The sequence below is a fragment of the Takifugu flavidus genome, chromosome 21 (assembly GCF_003711565.1).
Source record: "Takifugu flavidus isolate HTHZ2018 chromosome 21, ASM371156v2, whole genome shotgun sequence".
In the NCBI taxonomy this organism is placed as follows: Eukaryota; Metazoa; Chordata; class Actinopteri; order Tetraodontiformes; family Tetraodontidae; genus Takifugu; species Takifugu flavidus.
The window spans coordinates 7,211,277-7,225,886 of record NC_079540.1 but is presented as its reverse complement, the minus strand read 5'-3'; the positions used below and the strand labels follow the sequence as shown (position 1 = coordinate 7,225,886).

The 14,610-nt window shown below is 48.8% G+C and overlaps 2 protein-coding genes and 1 long non-coding RNA gene across 3 annotated transcripts; 2 read left to right on the top strand and 1 right to left on the bottom strand.

The window, feature by feature from the left end:
* The first annotated feature begins 1,673 nt into the window (after positions 1–1,673).
* Positions 1,674–6,237, top strand: lypc (ly6 domain containing, pigment cell). The gene is made up of 4 exons (XM_057020776.1): positions 1,674–2,020; positions 2,097–2,176; positions 5,228–5,347; positions 5,712–6,237. The coding sequence occupies exons 2-4, from the start codon at positions 2,125–2,127 to the stop codon at positions 6,092–6,094; spliced, it is 555 nt and encodes a 184-aa protein (XP_056876756.1). The 5' UTR covers positions 1,674–2,020; positions 2,097–2,124; the 3' UTR covers positions 6,095–6,237.
* Positions 6,238–7,107: 870 nt separating this feature from the next.
* LOC130518302 (uncharacterized) lies at positions 7,108–7,615 on the top strand. Its single transcript, XR_008947983.1, has 3 exons — positions 7,108–7,208; positions 7,278–7,300; positions 7,578–7,615. It is a non-coding gene; the product is annotated as an uncharacterized LOC130518302 (long non-coding RNA).
* Positions 7,616–7,684: 69 nt separating this feature from the next.
* On the bottom strand, positions 7,685–11,732 carry clic1 (chloride intracellular channel 1). Its single transcript, XM_057020775.1, has 7 exons — positions 11,470–11,732; positions 11,240–11,314; positions 10,113–10,222; positions 9,858–9,983; positions 9,633–9,739; positions 8,630–8,811; positions 7,685–8,001 (listed from the first exon to the last, which is right to left on the bottom strand). The coding sequence occupies exons 2-7, from the start codon at positions 11,279–11,281 to the stop codon at positions 7,840–7,842; spliced, it is 729 nt and encodes a 242-aa protein (XP_056876755.1). The 5' UTR covers positions 11,282–11,314; positions 11,470–11,732; the 3' UTR covers positions 7,685–7,839.
* Positions 11,733–14,610: the final 2,878 nt, after the last annotated feature.

Here is a 14,610-nt window from a genome sequence, read left to right as displayed (position 1 = left end):
TAGCAGATGCTAAAACAGAAACCAGAGTTCACTTTTAAAGAATATCCAGGCCAACCTTGATAATTGCAGGTCCTTCATAGCTGAGATAATAAACACGTGTTTAGTGCTGGTTGTTTTGAGGCAACCGTGACCTCGTTTCCACATTCACAATGTTGCATTTCTGTGCACAAAAGAGGGAAAAACCTCGGAGTGACGCCATGAGGGAGGGATGTGCAGAGGGATCAGGGCCCAGACAGGATTAAAGAACACCATCTGTCACCGAGAAGCTTCAGGCAAACCCAAACAAAGCATTACAGCACCATTTACAACACTTTAACATGAACATTTCTGGAGCCTCAAATGTGGATACGAGAATAATGTGTCATGATTCCATCTGTTTCATGTCAGCATCAATTAAAAGGAGAGAAACAGACACTCGAGTCAGGTCTTTGCTATATTTTATTATATTATATTATTATATTATCACCAAAAGAATTTGGTTAAAGTTTTGTTCAATGCTTCAAAGAGATTAAAACAACTTTTCCCCTGAGTTTGTGGTCCATCTTATCATTAATGGGGTAGTAAACAGCCTGTTGGGCGTGAGCGTCACAAGACCGCCATCAGCAGAATCCTCACGTCTCCCGTGACTCCCTGATAGATAACTCAGTTAAAATGGCTCCAGCAGAACATGGCTCCATGTTCAGCACCCTAACCCTGACCCTCTAACACTAACCCTAACCCTGACCCTAACACTAACCCTAACCCTAACCCTCTAACCCTGACCCTAACCCTCTAACCCTGACCCTGACCCTAACCCTCTAACCCTGACCCTAACCCTAACCCTAACCCTAACCCTCTAACCCTGACCCTGACCCTAACCCTCTAACCCTGACCCTAACCCTAACCCTGACCCTGACCCGAACCCTCTAACACTAACCCTGACCCTAACCCTCTAACCCTAACCCTAACCCTGACCCTCTAACCCTGACCCGAACCCTCTAACACTAACCCTGACCCTAACCCTCTAACCCTAACCCTAACCCTGACCCTGACCCTAACCCTCTAACGCTAAACCTAACCCTAACCCTGACCCTAACCCTGACCCTAACCCTCTAACACTAACCCTGACCCTAACCCTAACCCTAACCCAAACCCTAACCCAAACCCCTTTCCCTAACCCTAACCCTAACCCTAACCCTGACCCTCTAACACTAACCCTAACCTGACCCTAACCCTAACCCTGACCCTAACCCTAACCCTGACCCTGACCCTAACCCTAACCCTAACCCTAACCCTAACCTAACCCTAACCCTCTAACCCTGACCCTAACCCTCTAACACTAACCCTAACCCTAACCCTCTAACCCTAACCCTCTAACACTAACCCTAACCCTGACCCTAACCCTAACCCTGACCCTAACCCTAACCCTAAACCTAAACCTAAACCTAACCCTAACCCTCTAACCCTCTAACACTAACCCTAACCCTCTAACCCTAACCCTAACCCTCTAACACTAACCCTCTAACCCTGACCCTAACCCTAACCCTGACCCTAACCCTGACCCTGACCATGGAGGGGGACCATGGTGGAGCTGCAACAACGAGCCGTGTGAACAGCACCATACGGACGCCTTGATGCTCCGCCCCTTTTCTCTGCCCGTACTGTGTTGCTCTCATTCTCAGTCCTCTACCTTTTGTTTCTGAAATTGAACATTCTCAATAATTTCGGTCATTTGAACTGATTTGCTTTGAAGTGTCGCTTTACGAGACCAATATGGAAACCTTAATTTGCTGCGTGACCATGTCAGCTGATGAACATTAAGCTCTCCAAATTCAATCAAATGAGGGAGGAGACACTCTGGAAACATGTTCTAAATCAGCTCTTACTGACAAAACCCTGAGAAACGCAGACAAACGCAGAGGTGGAGAGCTGATAGGCCGTCAGGACTGCTGCAACAGCAGGAACTGATCTGAGGAGGACGCTGAGAGGAGAACAGCAGGAACTGATCTGAGGAGGAAGCTGAGAGGAGAACAGCAGGAACTGATCTGAGGAGGACGCTGAGAGGAGAACAGCAGGAACTGATCTGAGGAGGACGCTGAGAGGAGAACAGCAGGAACGTCCGTGGCCAGAGCGCTGGAAGTTGTCATGTCTCATCTTCAGCTTGTGATGCTGCTGCTCTGCTCTTTACCTTTGGCAGGTATGTTACACACTCTGGAACACAGATATGATACCTTCCCCAGCCCCTAACGTCACTACTAACCCTAACCCTAACCCTAACCCTAACCCCAACCCCTACCTTCCCCCCAACCCTAACCCTAACCCTGATCCTAACCCTAACCCTGATCCTAACCCTAACCCTAACCCTGATACTAACCCTAACCCTAACCCTGATTCTAACCCTAACCCTAACCCTAACCCTGATTCTAACCCTAACCCTAACCCTAACCCTGATTCTAACCCTAACCCTAACCCTGATTCTAACCCTAACCCTAACCCTGATTCTAACCCTAACCCTAACACTAATCCTAACCCTAACCCTAACCCTGATTCTAACCCTAACCCTAACCCTGATTCTAACCCTAACCCTAACCCTGATTCTAACCCTAACCCTGATTCTAACCCTAACCCTAACCCTGATTCTAACCCTAACCCTAACCCTAACCTTAACCCTGATTCTAACCCTAACCCTAACCTAACCCTAACCCTGATTCTAACCCTAACCCTAACCCTAACCCTGATTCTAACCCTAACCCTAACCCTGATTCTAACCCTAACCTAACCCTGATTCTACCCTAACCCTAACCCCAACCCTAGCCCTAACCCCAACACCCCTCTTTAACCTAACCCTAACCTTCTCCCTAACCCTAACCCCAACCCTAACCCCAACCCCAACACCCCCCTTTACCCTAACCCCAACCTTCTCCCTAACCCCAACCCTAACCCTAACCCCAACCCCCACCTTCTTCCCAACCCTAACCCCAATACCCCTCCTAACCCCAACCCCAACCTTTTCCCTAACCCTACCCCCAAGCCCTACCCTAACCCCAAACCCAGCACTTTTCCAAACCCTAACCCTAACCCTAACCCTACCCCCAGCCCTAACCCTAACCCCAACCCCCCTAACCCTAACCTAACCCTAACCCTAACCCTAACCCCAACCCTCACCCCAACCCCCCTCCTACCCCTAACCCTAACCCACTTACAAACATAGAGGACAATTCATGGGGAGTCCCGGACCCACAGACCCCAGCCTTCCCACAAAAATCACAAATCATACCATTCATTTCTACTTTTTCACATAGAACCACAACCTTACAGTACACCATTAAACAAAACTTTTCAACCATACTACACCAACATCCGGCCTTCTATAACCACAAGATTATCCTAGCACACAGAAAAAACAGAAACCTCCATTCCATACTCACCACATCCAAATTCCCGGACCAATTCATCGCACCCCGACCCAGACATAGCCAACACTACCGAAACAGAAAATTCATTCAAAACACATACACTGGTACAGGGTTCCCCACACTAGGCCTCACTTCCATCCATTCCACCAACGTAGTCTACATCATCACATGCACCCTCTGCAACAAACATTATATAGGTGAAACACAAAATTCCATACATACCCGTCTAACACAGCACCTTTACAATATAGCAGGAAGTCGACTTGGCACCACCCTTGTCCGCCACTTCCAAGAGCACCCAGTCAGCCACCTTATCATCTCGGGGCTGGAAACCAATAACAGCTGGACAGTGGGACAGAGGAGAAGAGCGGAACGCATATGGATCAACAGATTAGGCACAAAGACACCACATGGCCTCAATGAACACCCATAGAACCTATCTCTCCCAATCAGCCAATTTAGACAACTTAACATTCTTACAAACTGAACCAGTCTCTTATCTACCTATGGATCGACCCATTTATGTTCTACCCTGCTTTTATTACATAACTTCGTTTTCTCTATTTTATTTTTCAATTTATTTTTATTTTTATTTTTATTTATATTGCTTTCCCCCCCCGGGGGGGCCCTCACCCTCCGCACTCCCCTGCTCAGGGATCAGTAGGCCAGTGCAAAAATAAGTTTTATCCCAAACCCTGAACCCTAACCCTAACCCTAACCCCAACCCTAACCCTAACCCTAACCCTGATTCTAACCCTAACCCTAACCCTAACCCTAACCCTGACCCTAACCCTAACACTAATCCTAACCCAATCATAAAGACGCATCTTAAACATCAAAGAGTCCTTTGAAGTTGTGTGGACCAGCCAAGTTGTCCCCACTTTGCTAGCAGATTGTGTATTTTAGTGTATATGTAGCTCAGAACAAACCTACGGCCGGAGCTTTGCCTTCGTTAATTATGGGCTGCTGTTGAGGGAGGGGTGGATGTTTGGCAGATCCAGACAGCAGAGCTGATTTTAAAAGAACATTTGACTTGTTGTGTCATTTATTTAGCTTTAGGTTTCTAAGGCTGTGAATATGACTATTGTGTTGCTTCTCTTCTGTTTTATTAGTGATTCTCTAAAATTTATTCTACCACCTATCAGCTTTTCATATGTTAAATAATCTTTAACCTCAATATAAATACAGATCTTGAGTCATAAGTTAAGTAACAAAAAGGGTCTGAAACGTTAAACCACCTCAGTCATTGGACATTAGCTCAGTCGGCTGGGACCTGTCGGAGGGTTCTGGGTTCCAGCCCCAGGGTGGACGAATCATGGAAGCTGTTCTGGTAGTAGGAGGTGCCAGAACACCTTCAGAACACTGCCCAGGTGCCCTTGAGCAAGGTACTGGGCAGAGAGAAGAGGTGATGTTCATGATCCAGCTGGTTCAGATGCTCCGGAGGAGTTTGTACAGACGTGTTTCTATGTTTGAAGGCCAGATGATCTGTGGCTCAGCATCTCCTCTCCTATAGAACCACTCAAGAAGCGCTCCTCTGAGTGTCTCAGCCCCGGTGCAGTGTTACACCTGTGTCTCAGCCCCAGTGCAGTGTTACACCTGTGTCTCAGCCCCGTTGCAGTGTTACACCTGTGTCTCAGCCCCGGTGCAGTGTTACACCTGTGTCTCAGCCCCAGTGCAGTGTTACACCTGTGTGTTTTCAGCCCCGTTGCAGTGTTACACCTGTGTGTTTTCAGCCCCGTTGCAGTGTTACACCTGTGTGTTTTCAGCCCCGTTGCAGTGTTACACCTGTGTGTTTTCAGCCCCGTTGCAGTGTTACACCTGTGTGTTTTCAGCCCCGTTGCAGTGTTACACCTGTGTGTTTCCTGCCATCTCTCCGCTGGACTGCTTCAAATTCCCTCAGGAGTGTCCCGCAGGTCAGCGCTGCCTCTCCAGTACTGCGACAGGACGACGGGGTGAGACCCTGATGTGTGTGTGCGTGCGTGTGTGTGTGTGTGCGTGCATGTGCGTGCGTGCGTGCGTGCGTGTGTGTGTGTGCGTGTGTGGGAGCCAGAGAGTCCCTATTGTGTCCATAAATGACTTAATGTTCTCCTAATCTCAGACGCGAGGCCATAAATTGGCGGCCAGAGCTGCTAAATGTGCAGCAGCTCATCTCTTCGTGGTCACAGATTCGTGACCTCATGAGAAACGTTTTACTGTGATTCACTGATGGTCCTGGTTCTCCTTCATGTCGGCCATGTTCTGTACTGACTGATGTTTTAGTTGAGGTTCTTTTGGATTAATCCCGGTGTTCCTGCTCCCATCTCCCCGGACCTACAGGATCACTCCAGGTGAGCATGTATGAGAAGAGCTGCGCCGTCCCCTCCCAGTGTGGCGTGAGCGGCCAGAAATACGCCTCCGGCCTCTACTTTAACTACACCAACGTGTGCTGCGACACAGACCTGTGCAACGGCGCCGGGTCCGTCACGGCCGTCGGCCGGGGCCGCGTGGCCCTCTGGCTGCTGGCCGCTCTGGTTCTCTGCTGCTGGCCTGACCCTCGGGGGCCTCAGCCCCTCTCTGCCATCAGTGTTGAAGAGCCCAGATCCACGTTCTCCTGCTGGAGAATCGTCCCAGTCGAGGTGTCGACGTCTTACAGGATAAATTTACGTCACATGATCAGCAGCCAACAACTCTTCTGTGTACTAGCGTTACCATTTCCATGACCGTGTCGCTCCGTTCATTTTGGATTAAATAGGAACGTCTCAGCGGGTTTCCTGTAATTCCCAGGGTCAAGCTACAGCTGAGATCATTGGGTTGTCTTCATGCGACACAAACATTGGAATAAAAGTAGCATTTTAAGAACCAGGTCGTGTTTGATGGTCCCTGTTTTTACAAACAACCCCTTTAGATGAGAGTCCGTGTAAAAAAGACCACAACACACATCATTATTGCTTTAATCCAAAGAACAATTCATCAGCAGATAATAAAAAAGAAAGATAAATCAACTGCTGGTTGGCTGATAAAGTTAAAGTCTCAGTACAAAATTGTAATTTGGGCTCAGTTTAAATGGCACTTGGGGTTCCTTTTTCTATTTTAGTCCGTTAACGGTGGCGCCAGATGTTGCCAATGATCCGATTTTAAAACCATCTTGTAAAATCTTCATGGTAACATGTTCAGTCAAAGGGATTCAATGGTATCACATCTCCAGGCTCCCTGTTGGAGCCCAAACTCTAAGGCGGCGTCATCTGACGTCACTGGGGATTGTGAGAGAACAGGCCTGACGGGGGTTTCCACACCTTCGAGGGGGATTCTTTACCGGCATGAGTTTGCAGTGACGAGCCCCCAGTTACTTGCATACGCGCTGCGTATTGTTCAGTAATCTTTCACGGCTGCTGACGGAGCACAGAAACAGGAAGCTGGTGTCTATTGAAGCCATTTCCTGTCTCTGCAACTGTAAACCTGCATCTCAAAAGCAGGACCTTTTCTTGAGGCCAAGCGGAAGCGCCCCCTTCCTCCATGGGACACAATAAGAACAACTGAAGATAAATGGAGGGTTTCTGCAGTCCAGCACCCTCTAAGATTTAAAAGAACCCTTTTCCTTCTTTTATCCATAACTGATGACGGCAGCTGAGCGGGAGCACAAAAGCTTTGATGCTACTAGTAGGCGGCTTTTGCCCTGAAACTCCCACAAGTAAACGCAGGACAGGAAATGCAGGTTGATGAGAGTGAATTTAGAGCCCTTTCAAATTAGCAACCACGGCTAAAGTACATAACTTGAGAAAGTAAAGGGCGCAGAGCGAGCGTGTACGACCAAATCAGGGGGTAGGGGTAGGTGAGGTCAGGGGGTAGAGGTAGGTGAGGTCAGGGGTTAGGGGTAGGTGTGGTCAGGGGTTAGGGGTAGGTGAGGTCAGGGGTTAGAGGTAGGTGAGGTCAGGGGTCGGGGTAGGGGTAGGTGAGGTCAGGGGTAGGGGTAGGTGAGGTCAGGGGTAGGGGTAGGTGAGGTCAGGGGTAGGTTAGGTCAGGGGTTAGAGGTAGGTGAGGCCAGGGGTAGGGGTAGGTGAGGTCAGGGGTAGGGGTAGGTGAGGTCAGGGGTAGGGGTAGGTGAGGTCAGGGGTAGGGGTAGGGGTAGGGGTAGGTGAGGTCAGGGGTAGGGGTAGGTGAGGTCAGGGGTAGGGGTAGGTGTGATCAGGGGTAGGGGTAGGTGAGGTCAGGGGTAGGGGTAGGTGAGGTCAGGGGTTAGGGGATCCAATCAAAAGGCCAATCATCCCTCTAAGGGGGAACACCACCAAAACCATTCAAGCCAACCAGCAGTATAACGTGATACCAGTGAATTATATTTTACTGAGGCATGGAATAAATGTGATGTGAACAAAAAGAATTGGAGAAAAGGAGATGAAACATGTAGCTTGCAGAGTGTTTAGCTTTCTGCTCTGCTGCTGTGTTCAGGCTCTTGTATTCTGCTGTCGTCCTACTTGAGAGCTTTAGCAACAGACGAGTAGGCAATGTGGATCTCCTCATCCACGGGGCAGGTGGAGGAGAACTCCTCCCTGGCATACGCAGCATTCAGGTACCTCCAAAGGTTTGTTAGAGACTGAGGGATGTTAAAGCTGCGGTACTTTAAACACACCACCTGGGGAGCAGGAGAAAGAGCAAGGAGAAAACCTTCAGCACCACTGGGCTTGACCCTAACCCTAGCCTTAACCCTAGCCCTAACCCTAACCCTAGCCTTAACCCTAACCCTAGCCTTAACCCTAGCCCTAGCCTTAACCCTAGCCTTAACCCTAGCCCTAACCCTAGCCTTAACCCTAGCCCTAACCCTAGCCCTAGCCTTAACCCTAGCCCTAACCCTAGCCTTAACCCTAACCCTAGCCTTAACCCTAGCCCTAACCCTAGCCTTAACCCTAACCCTAGCCTTAACCCTAGCCCTAGCCTTAACTCTAGCCCTAGCCTTAACTCTAGCCCTAACCCTAGCCTTAACCCTAACCCTGACCCTAGCCCTAGCCTTAACCCTAGCCCTGACCCTAGCCTTAACTCTAGCCCTAACCCTAGCCTTAACCCTGACCCTAGCCTTAACCCTAGCCCTGACCCTAGCCTTAACCCTAACCCTAGCCTTAACCCTAGCCTTAACCCTAGCCTTAACCCTAGCCCTGACCCTAGCCTTAACCCTGACCCTAGCCCTAGCCCTGACCCTTCAGCACCACTGGGCTCTAGAACCTTTGTTTCCCAGCAGGCTGCCCATCTTAAAGCTTAAAGATTACCTTCACAATGTGCAGCTTAGGCAGCAGGTTGCAGTCGGCGAGAGTGAGCTCCTGGCCGTCCAGGAAGGGACGAGCGGAGGAAATGATATCGTCGGAGCTATTCTGGTCGACCTCGTCAGGAAGCGGGGTACCAAGGTAGTCGTCCAGCTTCTTCAGCGCCTTCAGCAGACCTTTCTCTAAAGCTGAACACAATTAATTACTCATTTACAATTATAAAGACACATTTCTCCATGTCAAGTTCATAGGAAAGATTAAACAAGTAGAAAAGAAATGGATCACCAAAGGGCATAAAAATAAATATGAAAAGCCGCTTAAAGTTGGTTAACTTTAACCCAGCAGTCAGCCAACCATCAGCAGCCCTGGGTTCCTCTTAGCGGTTAGCTAGCTCTCTGGAGGCTAAGAGATGTGCTCGTAGGATTCTCTAGGCAAACAAGTCAGAACCCCTGTTTGACTTGGTCCTGGGGACGGCGCACACTCATAAATTTCAGTTTGCTTTTATTTATGGAGCATCAGTTACAATCAAAACTCTCTGCAGGCACTTGACATGAAGCCAGAGCCTAACACCATCTAGGAAAAGCCCCCGTGCACCATGGAAACAGGTCCTATGGTCCAACGAGGTTAAAACAGAACTCTTGGCTATGATGAGCCAAAGATTATGACAAAGGTATGTTTGAAGAACAAGAGACGCAGAGGTTCGGGAATAAAACCCTCATGTGCCTGTTGAGAACGGGGAAGGATCAGGGGACTGATGGAGGGAAGAACGGAGTGCACCGGGGTGCTCAGGACGCTGAAGGCTTCACGTGGCCCCCACAGTCCCCTGCTGGGCACCGAGGGCCGTTAGCTGCTATCTACACAGGGTGCCGTAACATTTCTGGCAGCTTATTTGAACATGTAAAAGGTCACATCTGCAGGTACATCATGAACTCGAATCCACCAGAACAGAATAAGCTCATTTGGTGACGACTGATCTCAGACAGTGAGATAAAACATTCGATCCACCTACTTTCATTGGTCTGAGGGTTGGAGTTCTTGATATATGCAGAGAATTTGGAGAAGACGTCCACGCCGGCTGTGTTGGACTCTGGATTCCGAGCAGCCAGTCGAGGATACCTGGAAATGTCAAAGGCTTGTTTGGTGAGGAAAGAGTGTAAGACCAGCCCCAAATAACAAGAAACAGACTTTATATTGATCTCGTTAGTTTAAAGGATTAAAAAATATATATAATGACTTTGGAGGGCAGAGTTTTTCCTCCAGGAACTCCTCGATTTTGTTGGTGTCTGTTTTCACTTCGCTTCCACAAAGCAGGAAGGGAGGCTGAGCACCCGGCGCCAGGTCCTTCAGGATCTCTGGCTTCCTAGAAACACAACCCAAAACCAATCAGGCGAGAAATGAAACATATCAAAGGTGTCCCGGGCCGCTGTGTCACTGCATGGCATGCCGTGCCAACAGAAACCCGCAGCACAGGCGGTCACATGCTGCTCACCTCTTCATGTCGACCGTGGTGACGTCAAAGGTCACTCCTTTCAGCCACAACACCATGAACAAGCGCTGGGAGAAGGGACAGTTGCCGATGCTCTGACCATCACTCCCTGCCTGGGAGGGTAGAAAACATGCCCTTGTTTTATTCTTCTAGGGTTTCTTTGACCTGAAGCTGCTAACTGGTGCAGACAGAAGTCACTATGGTGCCGATCCTCCAGTCCAAAGAAAGAACTGGAGGATCGGCTGCAGCGCGGCTCTCAATAGAGGTGAAAGTGGATTTGGGGCCACGTTCACACAGCTTTGAATAGATTATGTCGACTTCTCCCACATTGGTGTCTGCGTCTCCATTTAATTTGCATAAACATTTAAATAAACCTGTGGACGAATGAAGAGACTGGAGTTTACGGCATCTTTGATTTCTGGTTGATTGGTGGGCTAAAAGGACCAATTTACTAAATCTGATTCTTACAGGTGCTTTGTAGGAATTGACCATATAGCTTTAAAATATTCTGGTATGGCCACAGGGAGCCATATTTCTTATGTTCTCTCCCTCTATATGTTTAGTTGAAGGGTTAGGTCTCTAATCTTCAGCAAAATAAGGTCTTATCTACAGTCAGTAACCAGTCTGACGGAGCCTCTCTGACCTGATGGTTATCTGAAAACAAGGTTTAGAGAAGTTACAAGAGCATCTTTCACCCACGATACAGGAAAAGGTGGAGCGGCCGTTCACAGAGGAACCATTATGAAAACCCCGGCAGAGAAAGCTGCTTCATTTCTGCAGGTTATTTTAGGACCAGCCAAATGAGATTAACCTGACTGGCCAATATACTAAACATAGATTAAAGTCACTAGTTCATCATCTCAACGTGCATTAGATTAGATTATCTTCTTTATGTCTGATGACTCCGCGCTTTTAGTCTCGTACCATCAATTCAGACACGTTTGGAGTTTGTTCTAAATTCTTATTCATGAATTTAGAACAAACCCTTAGTTTTCTAGGAGTCATGGAACCGGAAAAAGTAAAGTTCTCGCGCGCACACGCACGCACAACACACACACACACGCAAATGTGTCACAAAATGTCGCATCCTGTCCCGCGTTCTTTCTGGACGTTCTCGTCAAGTTGCTCACCTTCACAAAAAGTTCGATTTTGGGCTGAGTCGCGTCGCTCATCTTCACCTGTTGCTGTCGGGCCCTTTATTGGCGCTAGAAAAGAGCCAAAACATGCGAGAATTGGTGAGGGAGAGTTCCAAGTGGCGCCTTCGAACGCTCGCTTTCGACTCCGGAGCCGAAAAAGCAGCTCCGCGACGGGCGGAGGCGAGAGCCCGGAGAGGGAAACGGCGCTGAGCGGTTCTACCGACCTGGCGTGGTTACGGGCGGTTACGGCGTCTGCTCGTTCTCCCTCCCGGTCCTGGTGTCCCTCACACGGCAGCAGCTACACTCAGCACCGCTCCCCCATTTCCTGCTGCGGCACCACGCGAAAAAAGCCGAGCGAGCTGGCAGAGAGTCGCTGTGGGACCGAACACGGGCTGGCGGGAGGAAGGGCTGCCGCCCCCGGGGGCACGGAGCCTGCGAATACCATAAAATACAGAGCAACTCGCAATAAGCAAAACTAGAATCTTGCTCAAAGGTGTTGGTACACTTTACAATCTGGGGTGAAACGTTCCTGCAAAGTTTATTGTAAATACGCCATCACGCCCTCTCCGTGTCATGTCACGTTTAGCCGCCAAACACTCGCTTTAGCCGCCAAACACTCACTTTAGCCTTTTGGTGAACTCTCTTTCTGTTGCCCAGGAGAAGCAATTGTTAAGGTTTCTGTTGAATATCTGCTTTAAGTTATTTATTTTCTCACTTTTCATATCAAACAAGAAAATCTTTCCTCACATAAATTGTCCACCTCGTTATTGAGGTTTGTGTGAATATTTTAGTGTGAGACCTAGTGTAAAGGAACCTTTTATTCACTTCAGGGACCATTTGGGCTTTGGTTCCAGGAGAGAACCCTAACAGCCGCCATGGTAGCAGGTGGGGACCAGGTTAGTAGCAGGTTAGAGCTTGAGAGCAGATTAGTAGCAGGTTGATATCAAGTTGGTACCTGAGAAGAGTTGCAGATTTTTATGAATAACTTCTCAACATGCAATGTTGGGGTGTGACGTTACTTGTAATGTGACTGTTGACCACTAGATGTCACTAAATGACCAGGGGTCGGCAACCCGCGGCTCTTTGGCGCCGCCCTAGTGGCTCCCAAGAGCTTTTTCAAAAATATGAAAATGGAAAAAGATGGTGTGAATATATATTTTTTAATATAATTTCTGTAGGAGGAAAAACATGACAAGCGTTTTCCAATGCTGTAAACATGTTTACAATAAATATTTAATTTCAACATCTCATTATAATGGAAGTTAAACTTAAAGCACCATCGTACAGCAGCTGGTCACGTGGCGCCTCATTCTCTCCAGGATGTGCTGCAGGGAAAATAAACATTTCATCATGAATGCTCATTATGTATTTGTAGCCTACTAATCATTTTGATAGTAGGCTAATGTAGCTAATATAGACACTTACAGCATGTGTTGCCTTCATAATAAGCCCTATATAAGGCTTCCAATCTTTTGCGGCTCCAGACAGATTTGTTTTTTGGTTCAATATGGCTCTTTCAACATTTTGGGTTGCTAACCCCTGCTCTAATCCTTTTTTTAACCAGTAAATGACATCTCACTTTATATCATTTTGACTCGTCTCTTAAAATCTGTTGCTTTCCTTGTTGTGATTAAGCTGGTGACAGGTGGCATGTGGGGAAAGTACTAATGTGCTGTAAAGTGTGAACAACACGGGTTTGTCAGACCTGAGAGTCATATGATTTAGTTAGAATAAAAGTTGTTTCTGTAATATAAGTGTCAGTTAAACAGCATATTAAGGTTAACAGATGCAACTGTGTCTGAGTGCTCTGAACCTTGTTCTGATCCCTAAATATGGTGACAACAGAGGGATACCCTGTCCCCCCACCTGGCTGGACATTTAGAACTGAATTCTACAAATTCAGTGATAAATGTCACTTTTACCCACAAGTATGTACCTACTTAGAATATGAATTAAATAAACTACATTTACACCAGCTTTTCATTCACCAATGACTTTCTGCCAACAGCAGTGCAGCGAAATGGCTAATCGTGTATGCTAGGACAAAAAGTTAAATATATGGCTTCTTATTTATCTACCCGTTCCCAAAAAGGACGATGCAAAAGAAAATCAGTGTTAAGGAGCTGGGACCCAACAACCCTGAACTTGCCACCACCAGTGGTGGGTAGACAGAGGAGTGGCCAAGGCACACCTGAACACACCTGTCCATCCCTCCTACTCCAGAAACACAAACAGACCTCCCCCTCCCTGTCTCTCCCCCTCCCTGTCTCTGTCTCTCTCTCTCCCCCTCTCTCTCAATGTCTCTCCCTCTCTCTGTCTCTCTCTCTCTGTCTCTCCCCCTCCCTCTCTCTGTCTCTCTCTCCTCCCTCTCTCTGTCTCTCCCCCCTCCCCCCCTCTCTCTCTGTCTCTCTCCCTCCCTCTCTCTGTCTCTCTCCCTCTCTCTCTCCTCTCTCTGTCTCTCCCCCTCCCTCTCTCTGTCTCTCTCCCTCCCTCTCTCTGTCTCTCTCCCTCCCTCTCTCTCTGTCTCCTCCCTCTCTCTCTCTGTCTCTCCCCCCTCCCCTCTCTCTGTCTCTCTCCCTCCCTCTCTCTGTCTCTCTCCCTCCCTCTCTCTGTCTCTCCCCCTCCCTCTCCTCTCTCTCTCTCTCCTCCCTCTCTCTCCCCCCTCCCCCCCTCTCTCTCCCCCTCTCTCCCCCCTCTCCTCTCTCTGTCTCTCTCTCTCCCCCTCCCTCTCTCTGTCCTCTCTCTCTCCCCCCCTCTCTCTGTCTCTCCCTCTCTCTCCCCCTCCCTCTCTCTGTCTCTCTCTCTCCCCCTCCCTCCTCTGTCTCTCCCTCTCTCTGTCCTCTCCCCCTCCCTCTCCTCTCTCTCTCCCCCTCCCTCTCTCTCCCTCCCTCTCTCTCTCTCTCTGTCTCTCCCCCTCCCTCTCTCTGTCTCTCCCTCTCCCTCTCTCCTCTCTCCTCCCCCTACATCTCTCTCCCCCCTCTCTCTCTGTCTCTCCCTCTCCTCTCTCTCTCTCCCTCTCTCTGTCTCTCCCCCTCCCTCTCTCTGTCTCTCTCTCTCTCTCTCCCCCTACATCTCTCTCCCCCTCTCTCTCTCTGTCTCTCCCTCTCTCTGTCTCTCCCTCTCTCTGTCTCTCCCTTTCTCCCCCTCCCTCTGACACACACGCTCAAATGCTCACTCAGTGTCACACACACTCACACACACACACACACTCATGCACACACACACATACTCAGTCACACACTCAATCACACACTCACACTCACACTCAATCACACTCACACACACACACACACATACTCAGTCACACACACACACACACACACACACACACTATTGATGATACCATGGCTGTGAAGTTCTCTCAT

Bases quoted from the DNA above. Each gene is read 5' to 3' on its own strand.
- clic1 (XM_057020775.1), bottom strand. From the start codon at position 11,281: ATGAGCGACGCGACTCAGCCCAAAATCGAACTTTTTGTGAAG. The intron at 9,740-9,857 runs GTCATTATATAT...TGACATTTCCAG, and splicing joins GAAAAACTCTGCCCTCCAAA to GTATCCTCGACTGGCTGCTC. The intron at 8,812-9,632 runs GTAGGTGGATCG...AATTGTGTTCAG, and splicing joins CAACCCTCAGACCAATGAAA to CTTTAGAGAAAGGTCTGCTG.
- lypc (XM_057020776.1), top strand. From the start codon at position 2,125: ATGTCTCATCTTCAGCTTGTGATGCTGCTGCTCTGCTCTTTACCTTTG. The intron at 2,177-5,227 runs GTATGTTACACA...GTGTGTTTTCAG, and splicing joins CTGCTCTTTACCTTTGGCAG to CCCCGTTGCAGTGTTACACC. The intron at 5,348-5,711 runs GTGAGACCCTGA...CCGGACCTACAG, and splicing joins TACTGCGACAGGACGACGGG to GATCACTCCAGGTGAGCATG.